The 17425-nt window shown below is 43.4% G+C and overlaps 1 protein-coding gene across 1 annotated transcript; it reads left to right on the plus strand.

The window, feature by feature from the left end:
• Positions 1-6160: 6160 nt before the first annotated feature.
• On the plus strand, positions 6161-12279 carry LOC100477118 (zinc finger protein 551-like). Its single transcript, XM_034650433.1, has 3 exons — positions 6161-6412; positions 8834-8986; positions 10324-12279. The coding sequence occupies exons 1-3, from the start codon at positions 6380-6382 to the stop codon at positions 12127-12129; spliced, it is 1992 nt and encodes a 663-aa protein (XP_034506324.1). The 5' UTR covers positions 6161-6379; the 3' UTR covers positions 12130-12279.
• The last annotated feature ends 5146 nt before the right edge of the window (positions 12280-17425 follow it).

The following is a 17425-nucleotide window of genomic DNA, read 5'->3' on the forward strand; positions in this document are numbered from 1 at the left end:
ACTCCTATCACTCAGGAAAGAACAAGGGTTGTCGGCGCTCTGTGCCAGGAACAGGGCATGGGGGACCAAGACAAGTACATTTCTTCTTATACCACATTATTGAGTATGTATTAAGGTGGACCGTGGATGTGCACCACAAGAAATTAGCTAAGAGGGGAGCCTGTTAGGGGCGCCTGGATGGCTCATTCATTAAGCATCTGCCTTCAGCTCTGGGCGTGATCCCAGATCCCTGGGTTCAAGCCCCGCATCAGACTCCTCTGCTGGGAGCCTGCTTCTTCCTCTTCCACTCCCACTGCTTGTGTTCCCTCCCTTGTTGGCTATCTCTCTCTTTGTCAAATAAATAAATAAAATCTTAAAAAAAAAACAAAACGGGAGCCTGGTGGCTCAGTCAGTTAAGCATCCAACTCTTGATTTCAGGTCAGGTAATGATCTCAGGGTTCTAGGTTGATCCGCAAGTTGGGCTGAGTGCTCAGCATGGAGTCTGCTTGAGATTCTCTACCTCCCCCCACCGGAGTGCTTGCAATATAAATAAATAAATAAATAAATAAATAAATAAATAAATAAAATCTTAAGAGAATTATCTAAGAAATTGCAAAGACATGGAAAAAAATCACCGTTATACAGACAAGCAGATAGAACCCATGACATATATGTTTTCACATCAATAGAACTAATCCTCAAGTAAGGTCACCTGACAGCATCATTTCTCACACATAATTTTTCCTAACTACGTTGTTTGGGGTGATCATGTCTGACAGTTATTGAGTTTATCTAGGGGAAAAACAAACTTCTTTCATCTGTGTGACAGGAAGTAGTTTTTGAAAATAAACAAGGCACTCACCAAAGTTAGGTTCCTATCCTTCCACAGGTACTGAAAGATAGACTTGCTGTCTCCCTTGATGTCTGCATTTCAAAATGATGGCTCTCCGGATCTTTCCATTTTTTTAAAGGTAGGCTCCATACCCAACGTTGGATACAAATTCATGACCATAAGATCAAGTGTTGTACACTCTACCCCACTGAGCCGGCTAGGCACCCCCAAGATCTTCCCATCTTAAAGAAATCGGCTCCCATTTGTTGATGAAAGACAATCCTGGGTCCTGAATCTGGGGGAAAAAGAAGCCCAACTGGCAAAAGGCCTGTCTAGTCTTTAAAGAGACGCTTTAAAGAGGTAAGGAAATGTTTGCAAGTTCTCTAAGCTAAATGCTGTGACAAAATGGAGGGGGAGTGTCTCTCCCCATTTTCAACAGGGAGAATTAAGCCTCTTATTTTTAATTTGTATTTCACGTACTTGAAAACACAGAGTATAGCTGACATGCTAGTAACTAATTGATATACGTAAGATACCCTACCTAAATAATCTATTAGGTAGGCAACTTGGAGTCTAAATTGCATTAGGAAGCCTGTTTGTAACAAGTATGGAATGAGGTCCATTGGTTAACCAAAATTTTATTTCCCTTTTGTCCTGTGTATAAACAGTATTTGCAGGGTCCACTTAGGAACTCTGGCCTTAGGTAATTTATGATAAGCTTAATATTTCCTCAGTGAACCTTGCTAAATCCTGTCCCTCATTATCCTATTTGTAGACCTCCTTTCCTTTCTTTTCCTTTTCCAGTTCTGAGTTGGCTGAAATACCTCAGTGTCCCTTGAGTGTAACTTTTTGTAGAGGAGACATATTCCTGGGAAATGGGCATTCAACCTGGTTGTGTTAAAACCTGTGGCATCTGTACCCCAGTGTTCATAGCAGTATTGTCCACAATAGCTAAATCGTGGAAGGAACCGAAATGCCCTTCAACAGATGACTGGATTAAGAAGTTGTGGTTCATATATACAATGGAATATTACTCAGCTATCAGAAAGAACAAGTTCTTAACATTTGCCACAACATGGACGGCACTGGAGGAGATAATGCTAAGTGAAATAAGTCAAGCAGAGAAAGACAATTATATGATTTCCCTCATCTATGGAACATAAGAACTAGGAAGATCGGTAGGGGAAGAAAGGGATACAGAAGGGGGGGTAATCAGAAGGAGGAATGAAGCATGAGGGACTATGGACTCTGAGAAACAAACTGAGGGCTTCAGAGGGGAGGGGGTGGGGGAATGGGATAGACTGGTGATGGGTAGTAAGGAGGGCACATATGGCGTGGTGCACTGGGTGTTATACGCAACTAATGAATCATTGAACTTTACATCAGAACTGTATGGTGACTAACATAATTTAAAAAAAAACAAACCTGTGGGGGTGCCTGGGTGGCACAGCGGTTAAGCATCTGCCTTCAGCTCAGGGCGTGATCCCGGCGTTCTGGGATCGAGCCCCACATCAGGCTCCTCTGCTGTGAGCCTGCTTCTTCCTCTCCCACTCCCCCTGCTTGTGTTCCCTCTCTCGCTGGCTGTCTCTATCTCTGTCAAATAAATAAATANCCTATCTCTGTTAAATAAATAAAAATCTTTCAAAAAAAATTAAAAAATAAAAATAAAAAAAAAACCTGTGGCATTTGTAAAAAAAAAAATTTAAAAAAAAACCCCCAAAACCAAAAAACCTGTGGCATTTGTTACTATCAGTCATGTCTGTAGCTCCCAAGGGAATAAGGAGTGTCCTTGGAGGGCCTTGTAATGTGGTGATTTTTTTATTTTGGGTGTCTTGAGGTAAGAAGGTCCCAAAGTTCTTTACCCTGATATGGACAATTTTTAGGTAATGGCCTAGTTGTTTACAATCTATGTAAGGTAGCATCATTTGTTGATCAGGGTATCCAGTCCTAAGATGATTGCCTGACATTTGGCCAGGTTTGTTTTTTTGTTGGTCCTGTTCTTACTCGGGATCATCCTAGCTTAGGGGTGAAAAGCAGCAGCGTTTCACTGAGCTCCACCATATACGATGGCTGGCAGTGCCTTTCTTACATCTACAAACTCCCATTATTCTTCTCTCAGTTAATCCAAAGGGGCTCTCTGGATGGCCAAGGTATCTGGAAGAGAGGTGACCTTCTCCAGCACCATGGCATCTGGCAAGGGACTGAGGACAGAGGACACCCCCCCTCCGCAGGTAGACACCAGAGGGCTCAGGTTTAGCTTCATCCTATCTTAAGGAGAACTTGGTAGCTGTGCCAAGCTTGTGCGGGTGCTTTTTTCATGTCCCTAAGCATAATGGGCAGCCAGGTCAGAAAGGTTGAAGGTTTGGGGTCTGTGAGGTGTTTCTTTTTATGAAGCTATTATTTCCTCCTATTTCCCTGGGTCATGCTGAGTTGATACTAGTTTTAGGTTGTTGTGATGAGTCTTGTAGAGAATTAGCAGTCTTTTACAGACAATCTGCCCCAGGCAGTATTAGCAGAGGAAGACTAGTCTCTTCAGACACCTGGTGAAAGAGACTCAGGTTAACTTAGAATCCAGATTGTCAGTCCTTGCATCCAACCAGATGTCCCCATTCCAGAATTCAGAATCCCACTTTATCAACCAACACCCTAACTTTCACATGAGAAACATTGTGAGACTGTGCATTCAGCAATCTGTAACTCAGCAAGTTATAGATTTAATGCTTTGATTTGCAGCAATAGGAATCCTGCAGCTACAGAAATCAGAGTCTCTTTTAGGGCTATCATAGAATCTCTCTTCTCATATGGGGACTTCAGCCGAGAGAGAATGACCTTGAGCTTACCATTTTCACTTTGTAAGCAATAGCATGAATTCAAATCCTTCCCAGACCGAACTCCTTGTAGTCACCATCACTGCCTTAATATTCATTGCAGCACCCAGTTGGTCTCAGGCATGTGCTGCAGTTGCCACTTCATCATAATCGACACTAGGTAATGGATTCATTATGATGCCACTGCATATCATGGGTCATAAGCATCCCATTTCCTATTGGCTAGGTGTTCAGCACTTCATTCAAGCCCAAGGGCTTGGTCAAACCAATTCCCAAATCTCATCCATATAGGTTTATCTACTAGGACTACTGCCAGAGCTAATTCGTTATTAGTTAGGATTCAATCAGGAGAAAGAACCTCCACATTAAATTGAATAGGGAAAATTTAATAAAAGAGGTATTAACTGGGGCGCCTGGGTGGCACAGCGGTTAAGCGTTTGCCTTCGGCTCAGGGCGTGATCCCGGCGTTGTGGGATTGAGCCCCACATCAGGCTCTTCCGCTACGAGCCTGCTTCCTCCTCTCCCACTCCCCCTGCTTGTGTTCCCTGTCTCGCTGGCTCTCTCTATCTCTGTCGAATAAATAAATAAAATCTTAAAAAAAAAGAGGTATTAACTAACTTCAGTATTGGAATACTGAAGAATTGCTAGTGAAAGTAAAGACAACTGTAAAAACACTGGAATAACTCAAAAGTTGCTTATTAAAAATTGCAACACAGAATGGTAGAAACAAACTTGTGAACATCTAACTGAAGGACTGTATATAAAAGAAATCATAGGGCGCCTGGGTGGCTCAGATGTTTATACGTCTGCCTTAGGCTCAGGTCATGATCTCCCGGTCCTGGGATTGAGCCTGCTTCTCCCTGTCCATCTGCCTCTCCCTCTGCTTGTGCTCTCTCCGTCTCTCTCAAATGAATAAATTTTAAAAATCTTAAAAAAAAAGAAATCAATGAGGAAAAGACAAAAGATAAAATAGGCAACATATTTGAGCAAACTCTTCATTAAAGAACATTTTTAATGGTCATTAGGCTTAGAAAAGTTATAGAACACTTGTCATTATGAAATTATAAGTTAAAATTACAATGAGAAGGACTACAAATCCACTAGGATGAAACTGATTAAAAAGAATAACAACGCCAAGATTGGGCCCAGCTTAACTTTTTTTTTCCCCAGTAAACTCTAGATCCAACGTGGGCTCAAACTCACAACTCAAAATCAAGAGCCACATGCTCTACTAACTGAGTCATCGAGGCACCCCAGCTTAACTCTTGTTTCTTCTCAGACTTAAGTGTGTCCTGATAAAAATTACCTGAGGTCTTACTTTTTTCACCCTCCACTGACATTTCCCCAGAGCTATTATGCCACTATCTTTGAATAATTACATAATCATTATTAATAGCTCTCTGCAATTTGCATTTCACAACTTTTTTCCCCCTGATATATCGATTCCTCATGCACAACAGTCCCAACAATCACTTGAAGGAACGATAATCCTTCCTCAGCAAGGAGATGAGACAGTGGTGTTTAGATGACACTTTTGTACATGCAGTCTGCCTGAGAACGCTGTAGCCACTATCACATAACAAAACAATTTAATAAATTGTTCTCTGTTTTAGATGTCAGATTTCTAAAGGATTTGAATGTATCTAAAGAATATTAAATGAATAAATAGTGTTGCTTTGTGATTTGGACATGATCACTGAATATACAGGCAGGAAAGAGTTTCTCTTTGGGAACCAGATGCAGAGATAACTCCTTGTCCTCCTACTTCAGGGTGGCCTGAACATCACTGTTTCTTCCCATTCATGGCTCTGACCAAAGATACAGAGTTACAAAATTGACTAAAGCCTCTGACTACATGCATTTGAATAGCAAGAAAATGTTTATTACATTCTAGCTAAGAGGGGATGCATTTTGATTCTGAAAGAAACTGTGTCCGTTTAAATTTGTAGCGTTTTAGAATAATTGAAGTATTTTTAGGCTAAGGGAGAATTCTAAGCTTCAAGGAGTCTGAAATGTCTCTAACAAGGATCAGTTGCAGACAACACTCCCCAGAAGTCTGCGAGCTGCCGCTTTAAAAAGAGGTAAACATTGGGGCGCCTGGGTGGCTCAGTCGTTAAGCGTCTGCCTTCCGCTCAGGGCGTGATCCCGGATCCCTGGGATCGAGCCCCGCATCAGGCTCCTCCGCTGGGAGCCTGCTTCTTCCTTGCCTTCTCCCCCTGCTTGTGTTCCCTCTCTTGATGGCTGTCTTTCTCTCAGGCAAATAAATAAATAAAATCTTAAAAAAAAAAAAAAGGTAAACAGCTTCCTTTCCCTGAAGGCTAGATGCCTCTTATTTCTCAGACACTCGTGGCACCACGAAACCTTTGTTCGCGGTGGTCAAGGACTAGGACACTCTAAGCACCTGTGCGGCTGAGGAGACTACATTACCCAGACGGCAATGTGCCTAACGGTGGTGGAGTTGACCCAATGAAAGCCCAGGACAAGAGCATTTCCGAGCAGACGCACCAGGTCAGGGCGGGACTTCCGGCGTCCTCCTCGTGGCGGTCATTTTGGCTTTTCTGGAGTTTGGCCACCCTGAGGCTTCGGAGCCCCGGGTCGGCGACGGATAAGACGCGAAAGCGTTCACCCCGCTACAAAGAGGCGGCTCTAAGGCTTGGAGGCGGCGCACCCCGAGGTGACCCGCAGCAGGCTGGGATCAAGATTTCCCTGCCCCACAGCCCTGCTCCGTCCGCTGAGTCCGATGGCGGCGGCCGCGCCCAGGGACCCGGCTCAGGTAAACGTTCGTCCCCTGAGCCCTCCCCGCCGTCTCCCCACCCAGACCCGAAAGGCCCGAGTTCGGGGCGCCTGTTCACGTCCCTGCGGCCCAGGCTCCGGTGTCCGGGACCGGGAGGCGGGGATGAGCGGGGGCCCGTGTGTGAGCGCCGGCGTGCTGGCTACGGGAGCGGGCTCCGGGCCGAGGGGACAGGTTCGTGCAAAGACTTGGAGTGCAACCGAGCCAGGAGCATTGGGGAAACCCAGGCTCCTGTGTCTACAGGCAACAGAGTGTGAGGCAAAGTTGTGCCTCAGGAATTTTACCTTCATTCTCAGAACGCTGGGAGCGAGGGTGATTTGGGAACAAAAGAGGGACAGTGTCTGAAATCGGGTTCTCACACGTTTCCTGAAGCTGCTCACAGAATGAACAGACGGGAAGAGGGGTAATAATAGGCACAGGAAAGTTGAGTTCTGTAAAGAGCACCTCACTAGCGAGAGTGCACTGAGGACTGAAGCCCAGAAGTAATGCAGTTCTCTTGAGGTCACCAGATCCTGGCTGCGCTAGGTACTTAGCCCATGAAATGTGCAAGGTGGTCTCAGGCAGAGGTAACAGAATGCGCAAGGGCTTGGAGAGATCAGGGACCTGCAGGTCTCCTTTCTTTTCATGGGAACTGGGAAGAGTCGGGCAGGAGTCAGGTTTGGACACCCTGGTAATGGGTGTTATGGAAGGTTTGGAGTAGTAAAGGCTGGTGATCTGACCGAGGTCTCATAAGGCTCCCTGGGGCTGCAGCATGGAGAAGAGTAAAGGTGTGAAGCTGGTGGTAGGAAGAGTAGGGAAGAGGCTACTGCAGTAGTCTGGGTGGGTGTGATGGTAGCTGGAGCAGGGTGGTGGTCATGGAGAAGTGGCTGGATTCTGCATTAGTGTTTTAGGTGTGGCTTCCTGGGTTTTCTAATTTTGAGGTAGAAAGAGGTGGGAGTCAGGGATAACTTGAAGGTTTGGCTTTAGCAGTTGGAAGGATGGAAGCTCCATCAGTTGAGATGGGGAAGTTTATAGTAAGAGTAGTTTTTATTAGGGATGTCAGAAGAGTTGTTTTGGGTCTGTTAAGGTAGGAGATGTTTCAGAGAATAGTTTGTGTGCCTCTGGAACTCTGAGGTGGAGTTCGGGATGTAGACTTCTCCAAAAGGTGGTGGAGAGTGTGTAGACCAGGGAGGAGCTGTAGATCACTTAGAATGGGGAATCCTGGTCAGGATAATGGTAATAGTAGCCCAGGAAGAAGAGGGTGCATCTAAGGACTAGGTTTCCTGCTTGGCTCCTTGGTTGTGGGACGTGAGTGTCACAACATGGATCAGGGAGAGAAGTGATCATAGAGAAGGTAGGGGAGAGTGTATGGTTTGGTATGTGGCCAAGGGCTCCAGGGGAAAAGTGAACTTGGAGATGGATGTGGAGGCGTAGGAGTAATTCAAGCGAGATGATGCTGAGATCGGCTGGTGCTTATTCTCTGTTCTATAGACTTACCAGGATTGCATTGTGTCCCATGGTGGGGCCTAAGTATTCAGGTCAGGCTGGTGGATTAGCTTAGGGGCACAAGCGGTCATTTATGAGACTAATTGGGGGTAGGGTACAAAACCACTGGAGCTGAGTGTTGAATGAGGGTTAGATGGAGAGAGGACAGCTGTGACTGGAGAGGGGACATGAAGTGCTTGCGGCACACAGGAGGAGGAAAGCCATGGGTAAGTGAAATCTGATTTTATTCTTGGTAGTGAGGTTGAAGCAAGGAACAGGGAGGGAGGCCTTCATAGTAGCACTCAAGGCTGCCTCTGTCAGTGGGAACCATCAGTCTGGAGTAGTATTTGATCCTGTTTGAAACTGCTAGGCATTTTCTAGGCCACATATGCTGCGTAACATGTAGAAAGGCCAAGGAGATGACTGTGGTGTAGGGTAGGAGGGGGCTGTTGCTGTGGGAGTGCAGTTGTGAGAAGTGTGACAGAGAGTGTGAACACATAACCACAGGACCCTAGAATTTGGGTCATAAGGATGAAGGATAATGCCACATTTTTTTGCGTCTTGGAGGGATGATCCGGGGGACTTTGATGGTATTGCCTGATAAGACCAGAATCAGATCGTGCACACCCTCCCTATAGCCAGCTTCTCTCCCTAATCTGTGTTTGTGACACTGACTACACTGACAAGAGGCAGTGTGACTACCATGCCAGGTCTACAGTTCAGATATCCTCTATCTGCCCATCTGCCTGTTGTTGTGGGATGACACAGTATCAGTAGGAATGTGAGGAGAGAGTGGCTCCAAGGACACCCAGGCCTGGTATCTCCTCTGGGGTGTGGAGTAGACTGAGCTGAGGGTGGATGTGGAGGGTAGGGGGTATAATGAACTTGGACTCCTAGGAGAGATGTTGATCATGGAATGAACTGTCCACATTATGACAGGGTATGAACTTTGAAGATGTGGCTATTGACTTCTCCCAGGAGGAATGGGGGCTCCTTGATGAAACTCAGAGACTCCTGTACTGCGATGTGATGCTGGAGAACTTTGCACTTGTAGCATCACTGGGTAAGATTATCACATTGCTCCTCGTGTCCTGAGGTGACATCCTGCCTTTCCTTTTTCCCCCAGAGTTCGCTCTTTCTTTCCCACAGCTGGAGCGTGGGCTCTGCTAATTTCCACCACTTTCTTGTTAGGTGTGGTGAGGATGCCAGTGCTGAACTGTGTATAGTGCCCCGAGCAATGGACTCCCCAAGCATCCCTGACACCTGTTACCTCAAACAGTGCAGGGGAGGGTCTGGGAGTCAGGAGTCTTGAAGTTAACTAATGGATCCCACCTTGCTTGCCTTCTCCCTGGCAGGGTGACTCTGTCCAGATCCCTGGCTTCCAGTTTTGCCTCCTTCCTCTAGCTCACAGTTCTTTGTGACTGCCTGTGCCAGGTCATGGTCATTATTCACATGAACCATGGGCTGTTCTTATAAGACCCTCCTTTGATTGTATTTTATATTTTCTTTCCTGAATGTTATTGCATGACAAGTTTCACAGGGCCAGTGGTGGTGGCCACTCACTGTGTGTCTTTCATTAAGACTTGCATCATTCAGTTCTGAGGAGTTATACAGTGGACAGTACAGGGAAAACACTGGTTTTACAGGGTAGATATGGCAAAGATGGTCTCAGAGGAGGTCTGGCCCTCATGAGTGGCAATTGGGGAGGGCATGACATCAAGGCTGTGTTGAGATGGTACCAGGAACTTGCCATGTGTTAGGTAGTGTTTTGGTGCAGATACCACCAGCCACGTATTGTTTCTACCTTTTCTTCTGCATACTTAACACTTTGCTGACTTGTTATTTCATCCAAGACTTCTGGCTCGTGGCTCCTTCCACTGTTGTGGCTTTCCCAGGCCACCAGTTCCTCTGTACTGCTCCCTTTATATCCTCCAACGCTGAACGGCACATGGTGCATGAGGTGTGCACATATCCTTATGTAGTCCTTGAACCAGCTACTCAGGTCTGGTTGAATTTTATTGGACAGGCCACAACCAGCCTCCCACACAGCATGCCCATGTTGCCAGCAGATAAGGTCCTACTGAAGGAGGAGTGAGGAAGCAGGGGCCTCTCCTCCATGTGGTGCACCCTCTGCTTGTGTCTTGTCTGTTGAGGTCTCTCCTAATCTGGTCTCTTCAGAGGCCCAATACCGTTAAGCAGCCCCTACCTCAACCTGCCCCCAGCTGCCTTGTTCTCAGAACAATCGCGTGGATGCAACTTGTTGTGTCAGACACACCTTTGAAGTGGGGCTTCCCCCTCCCACCAGAGTCAATATGCATTTCTTCAGCATTTCTCTGCTTTCGGGTTGTAGGCATGGGATGGCTCCTTCTGAGCAGACTGTACCTGTACGAGAGTCCCAGGTCAGGGCTTCTCAGGCAGGTCTGTCCTGACAGAAGATCCACCCCTGTGAGATGTGTATCCCAGCCTTGAAAGATATTTTGTACCATCCTGAGCACCAGACAGTATCCCCTTGGCAGAAACCATACTTGGGTGCCACATGTATGAGATGCTTCTCTTTCCATGCAGACCTTCACCACCAACAGAGGCATGGCAGTGGGGAGAAGCCCTGGAAAAGAGATGTGGACAGGGTCTCATGTGTGACAAGCTGCAACTTCTGTGTGTCAGGGCAGCCTTTCACATGTAGGAAGGTTGGAGAGGACTTCCTAGCCACCTCGGGACATCTTCGGCTCCAGACCAATCCCAACAGTGAGGAGCCACACGGTGGCAGCCAGAGTGGGGAGGCTTTTCACAGCGGAAAAAGTCAGTACAAGGGGGGTGAATGTGAAAAAGCTGCCAGCCGCAGCCATGCACTTGATCAACATCAGAGTGTCTGCTCTGGAGAAGGGCTTTATGAGTGTGGCAAATGTGGGAAAGCCGTTGGCTGCAACTACAGACTTGTGCAGCATCAACAAATTCGCAGTGGACAAAGGCCATATGGGAGTGGTGAATGTGGGAAATTCTTGAGCCAAATCTCTGGCCTTATTAAAGACTGGAGAATTCTCAGTGATAAAGAGCCTTATGGGTGTGGAGAATGTGGACAATCTCCTACCCATAACTTCAGTTTCATAAAACACTGGAGAATTCACACTAGAGAAAGAACTTTTGAATGCAGTGAATGTGGAAAAGTCTTTATTCACAGATCTAAACTCATTCACCACCAGAGACTACACAGTAGAGGAATGCATTATGGGTGTGGTGAATGTGGGAAATCTTTTAGCTACAAATCCAACCTCAATGAACACCGTAGAGTTCACACTAGAGAAAGGCCTTATGAGTGTAGTGAATGTGGGAAATGCTTCGGACAAACCTCTAGCCTTCTCAGACACCAGAGAGTTCACACTGGAGAAAGGCCATATAACTGCAGCGAATGTGGGAAATCCTTTAGACAAATCTTTAACCTCATTCGACATGGGAGAATTCACACTAGAGAAATGCCTTATGAGTGTAGTGATTGTGGGAAATCTTTTAGCTGCAAATCTGAACTCATTCAACACCAGAGAATTCACAGTGGAGAAAGGCCTTATGAGTGCAATGAATGTGGGAAGTTCTTTAGACAGTTCTCTAACCTCATTCGACACCAGAGTGTTCATACTGGAGAAAGGCCTTATGGGTGCAGTGTTTGTGGGAAATCCTTTAGCCGCAAATTTATCCTTATTCAACATCAGAGAGTTCACACTGGAGAAAGACCTTATGAGTGCAGTGAATGTGGAAAATCCTTTACCCGAAAATCTGACCTCATTCAACATCAGAGGATTCATACTGGCACAAGACCTTATGAGTGCAGCGAATGTGAGAAATCTTTTAGGCAACGCTCGGGTCTTATTCAACACCAGAGAGTTCATTCTGGAGAAAAGCCATATGAGTGTGGGGAATGTGGGAAATCCTTTAGCCAAAGTGCCAGTCTTATTCAACACCAGAGAGTTCACACTGGAGAAAGGCCTTATGAGTGTAGTGAATGTGGGAAAACCTTTAGCCAAAGCTCTAGCCTTATTCAGCACCGGAGAGGTCACACTGGTGAAAGGCCTTATGAGTGCAAGGAATGTAGGAAGCCCTTTACCCACAAATCTGACCTCGTTCAACACCAGAGAGTTCACACTGGAGAAAGACCTTATGAATGCAGCAAATGTGGGAAATCTTTTAGCCGCAAATCTAACCTCCTTAGACACAGGAGAGTTCACACTGGAGAAAACCCTTAAATGGGAGGAATGTTAGAATTCTGTGTAGTATTGCTGAATAGCATTCTATTCTATGGATAATGGCTTTATCTGTGCATCTGTTCTGGACATACAGGTTATTTCCAGGTTTGGAGTATTTACAAATAAAGCTGCTATGAATATTTACATTAACTTCTTTATGTGGTTATATGTTTTATTTCTCTTGTTGTGATAACTGAAACTGTTAGAGTGGAGGTGAATGTTTCACATTAAGAAATGGGAAACTGATCTATAATGGTTATTCTCTTTTGCCCTCCCATCAGTAGCACATGAAAATTCAAGTTCCGTGACATCCTTGAAATAAATGTGTAGTGGTAAGTCGCTTTGGTTTTAATTCCATTTCCCAAAGTGTTCATGATGTTGAGCATTTGTCATTTATTTGCTCTGTGTTTAGCTTGTTTGGTAAAATGTGTGCTCGTAATCTTTTGCCTATTTTCTTTTTATGTACTTACGTATTTATTATATGGAACAACTGTTTTTGAGTACTAGAAGATTTTTCTCCCTCAACTTTTTGTCCATCTCACAATTGAAAGCCTACATGCACCAGACTTATGAATTTAATCTGCATCAACATATTCTCCTCTGCTTTCTAAACTCAATAACACATTAAATCAAACCTAGGTTTTAATCTTTGGCAACCCCTGGTATAAACATTCCCCTCATGGTAAATGCCAAATTGCCAAGGTGATGTCACTGAACATGGCATTGGTAAAATATCCCAGTAGTACCTCATTATATTCTGTTCCCAAAGTACTGATACAGTAGCCACAAATAACTTTAAGAACATAGGTAATAAAACTGTAAAATGACCAGTAAGTGGCAAGTTTTAAATATTTGTGGGTGTTTTTGTTTAGTTTTTATTTTGGTTTTGTTATTTTAAAGATTTATTAGAGAATGTGCACGAGCAGGGGGAGGGGGAGGGGCTAATGGAGGGAGGTAGGGAAGCAGACTCCTTGCTAAGTATGGAGCCCAACGGGCTCGATCCCAAGACCCTGAGGTCACGACCTGAGCCGAAACCAAGAATTGGACACTAAACAGACTGAGCTACCCAGGCACCCCTGTCATGTTTTTGTTTTTTATTTAAGTAGGCTCCATGCCCAGTGTGGAGCCCAGCACAGGGCTTGAACTCAGTGACCCTGAGATGAAGATCTGAGCTGAGGTCAAGAGTTGGATGCTTAACTGACTGAGCCATCCAGGTGCCCCTAAATATTTGTTTTGTAAAAAAAGTTTGATTTAAGTATGCTTGACTTAAACTGCATGTATTTTAAATATACATTTTGATGTTTTCATACATGCTTGCATCCCTGAAGCTAAGTTCCTCCTCCCCTTTTCAATTCATATTTTTCAACATATAAAATTATTGATATAAGGAGATATTCTAGCTTTTGTAACGGCTATTTACATATGTATCTGTGAATGAGACTGTTAAGAAGTCCCATTAACCCTATCACAATCTTCCATCATTATCATTGTCGTGGTTCTTGTGTCCCCATGCATCCTGGTGGGTTATTTTATGTGTAACCCTAGATATGTCAATGCATAACCTCTTAAGGATTTCCAAAATGTCACGACCCTCATAACTCTGATAACTTGAATACACAAAAAATATTTTTAAATATAAATATTAGTGCTAAATTTTATTGATCAAATTAGCTACTGAAGGCAGATTGAATGCAATCATGATACCAGTTGTATGGCTTTTAATACATGTGTCTTTTGAGTATTCACTTTACCTCTTTTATTTTGTTCACTGAAACCTTAAGGTGTTAATATTTTTATATACTGTAGTATTTCTTCTGTAGTTTAAAATCCTGAGTTGCCCTTAATAATGCAGGTGTTTTATCTACAGTACAAACATATGTATCAACTATACCTCCTGATACTTAACACAATTAGACTTCTCTACCGTCCATTTGTCAAATAAAACATTAATGTTTCAAACTTACTGCTTCAGAAGTTTACAAATCCCAATTTCTCTGCATTTTAAAAATCTGTGAACTTTCATAATATGAAGCTGAAATCCCCAAATCAAAACTCTTAATCTTCCCTCTTCAGTGTATACATATATGAAATCATCACTTTAAATATATTACAGTGTCATTTGCCAATTATATTTCAATACAGGTAAAGGAAAAATAAAAGACTGAAATAATGCAAAAGCCTTAATCTGAACTAACATTGAGAAATAGCAATGGAAGAGGATCTTTTCATTTATCACACAGAGCAAAAATACAGAACATATTTATTAATTTATTTTCCCCTGAAGACAGTACACTTTGTGTTTGGGGAAATAAAAGATTACTTGTTAGGAGTTGCTTTGGATGATTGATCAGTAAGTGCCTAATCAAGGGTCAGATATTGCTACCAGGGACCAACCATCTGGCACACATTAATATTACCAGTTCTTTTAACTATAATCCAGCCCTTTGGCCTTTAATTTGTAGGATAGCCATTGTTTTTTCATAGATATTTTCAGGACCATCAGAGAAAGTAGGCAGTCCATCTTGATGGATTGAAATTTTGCCAGTGTACTAATATAGACGCCTGGATTTCCAGCTAACTCAGCTTCACCAGTCAATACAGTTACTGAAGTTATATTGGTTGCTACTGGAATCCCACTCACAAAAATGCAGAATTTCATTACATTCAAAAAGCATGTATCCTAGAATCCAGAAGTTGTGATGATAAATAGCCTTTATCATGGTCTCCACTGTGTCACACAGGAGCTGTGTCTTCACAAAGCCACAGGTGCAGAACACCTGAAGCCACTTACTCTTTTATTATTTATTGGATAAACTTTAAAAGCATTTTGTCCATTAGTACTTGCCACATCCTCTAAGTTGGCTGATTGAGTTTCTTGATTCTGTTTAATGTGCTCAACTTTTAAAAATCTTTCCTGCATGCCTCATAGCTTTGGCACAATTTTTTTCAAAAGCTAAATCTGTGTACTATCCGGTACAAAGTCTATAAGCCTACATCTACACAAATTATTACAAAATTTAAATTACTATAAATGCTGGATGGTCAATTAGGAAAATATGATAAAGTATGAGAAGAACTAGTCTGAGGGTGAAGAAAACATTCTGGAGAATATATTTTCTTATGTCCGGAATGAATATTTACAGTAATGCACTAAGTGTAGAGTGTTGGGAAGAGGATTCCAAAGAGAAAGTGCTCGAGAACAGGTGGTACTTATCTGATGATCTAGAAGTCAGGTGATGATTCAGAATCACAGCCCAACAATTTTTTTTTTAAAGATTTTGTTTATTCGACAGAGATAGAGACAGCCAGTGAGGGAGGGAACACAAGCAGGGGGAGTGGGAGAGGAAGAAGCAGGCTCATAGCAGAAAAGCCTGATGTGGGGCTTGATCCCATCATGCTGGGATCACGCCCTGAGCCGAAGGCAGATGCCCAACCGCTCTGCCACCGAGGCGCCCCTCAGCCTAACAATTTTTTCTTGTAAAACAACTGTGAGCCTGATTCTCTTCGGCAGTGTAAAGAGCTCATCCATTGTAAATCATTAGAAAACTAGTAGTTAGGGGCGCCTGGGTGGCACAGCGGTTAAGCGTCTGCCTTCGGCTCAGGGCGTGATCCCGGCGTTATGGGATCGAGCCCCACATCAGGCTCCTCTGCTGTGAGCCTGCTTCTTCCTCTCCCACTCCCCCTGCTTGTGTTCCCTCTCTCACTGGCTGTCTCTATCTCTGTTGAATAAATAAATAAAATCTTTAAAAAAAAAAAAACTAGTAGTTAACTTTCTTTTATGCTAAGACACTCTTTTTTATGTTATACTATCAAACAATAAACAGACTTGAAATGAGTTTTATTTTTCACTTCATCCTAACCCTTAAATTTTCATTAACTTTCAAATCTTTTTCAGATCAGGTGTTTAGACTTATTCCAATCATGTTTTTGCATCTCTTGATTCAAAGACAGAGAGATTGATTCCTGTATGTGTGTGCAGAGGACAAGAATGAATGATTTAATAAATTTTTCTTTTCCAGTATGGGATTTAAGAAGTCTTTCACAATGCCACAGATTTCAACAAAATCAAGTGTCCATTCTCCAGATATGTGCCTGCTGCACAAAGGTATATACTGAAGTGACACTTAAGAATTTTAGCCAGCTCATGGGGTGCCTGGGTGGCACAGCGGTTAAGCATCTGCCTTTGACTTAGGGCGTGATCCCGGCGTTATGGGATGGAGCCCCACATCAGGCTCCTCCGCTATGAGCCTGCTTCTTCCTCTCCCACTCCCCCTGCTTGTGTTCCCTCTCTCGCTGGCTGTCTCTATCTCTGTCAAATAAATAAAATCTTAAATAAATAAATAAATAAATAAATAAAACCTTAAAAAAAAAAAGAATTTTAGCCAGCTCAGAATTCTGCAGATGGAAGAAAAACTAAAGGAAAGGAGGCCTACAAATGTGGTAAAGAGACAGAGTTGAATAGGAAATACCAGGGAGGAAGTTTTAAGCTTATCATAAAGTACCTAATGCCACAGTTCCTAAATGGACCCTGCAAATACAGTTTATACAGGACAAAAAGAAAAGAAAATTCTGGTTAATTATTGGCCCTCTTTCTATTCTTGTCACAAACAGGCTTCCTAATGGAATTTAGATTCTAAGTTGCCTACCTGAAACATTATTTAGGTAGGGTATCTTAGATAGATCTGTCAGTTGCTAGAATGTCAGCTATACTCTCTTCACTTATGCGAAATACAGATTACAGATAAAGTTTAATTCTCCCTGTTGATAAAGGGGAGAGACTCTCCCTCTCCCCTTTTTTCACATGTAGTTTAGAGAATCTGTGAGCACCTCCTAATCCCTGTGAAGACTACACTGACCGTTGGCACTAGGGTTCCCTTTCTCCTGCGTTCGTGACTATATTGTTTAATTCCAAAAAGTACCTACTGTCCTGCAAGTAAGTCTCCTTTTCCTCTGGATAAGGTCAGTAAACTACCACACATGGTCACCCCAATTACAAACGTAAAGTTAGTATAAACTCTCTGCCAAATGATGCTTTCAACTGACTTTACTTGAGAACAGGTTCTATTTATCTTCTAAATATGTATGTAATGGGCTCTATCTGCTTTCTGTATAACAGGGTGAAATTTTGTCCTGCAATTCTTTGTAATTTCTTAGCTGATTTCTATTTCATATCACATTCCAGCTTAATATTTATTCAGTAATTTGGCATAAGAAAAAATATATTTGTTCTTGGTCCCCCATGCCCTGTTCCTGGCACAGAGCGCCGACAACCCTTGTTCTTTCCTGAGTGATAGGA

Source organism: Ailuropoda melanoleuca, unplaced genomic scaffold, assembly GCF_002007445.2.
Source record: "Ailuropoda melanoleuca isolate Jingjing unplaced genomic scaffold, ASM200744v2 unplaced-scaffold2199, whole genome shotgun sequence".
NCBI lineage: Eukaryota > Metazoa > Chordata > Mammalia > Carnivora > Ursidae > Ailuropoda > Ailuropoda melanoleuca.

Bases quoted from the DNA above. Each gene is read 5' to 3' on its own strand.
- LOC100477118 (XM_034650433.1), top strand. From the start codon at position 6,380: ATGGCGGCGGCCGCGCCCAGGGACCCGGCTCAG. The intron at 6,413-8,833 runs GTAAACGTTCGT...ACATTATGACAG, and splicing joins CGCCCAGGGACCCGGCTCAG to GGTATGAACTTTGAAGATGT. The intron at 8,987-10,323 runs TGAGGTGACATC...GGTCTGTCCTGA, and splicing joins TCACATTGCTCCTCGTGTCC to CAGAAGATCCACCCCTGTGA.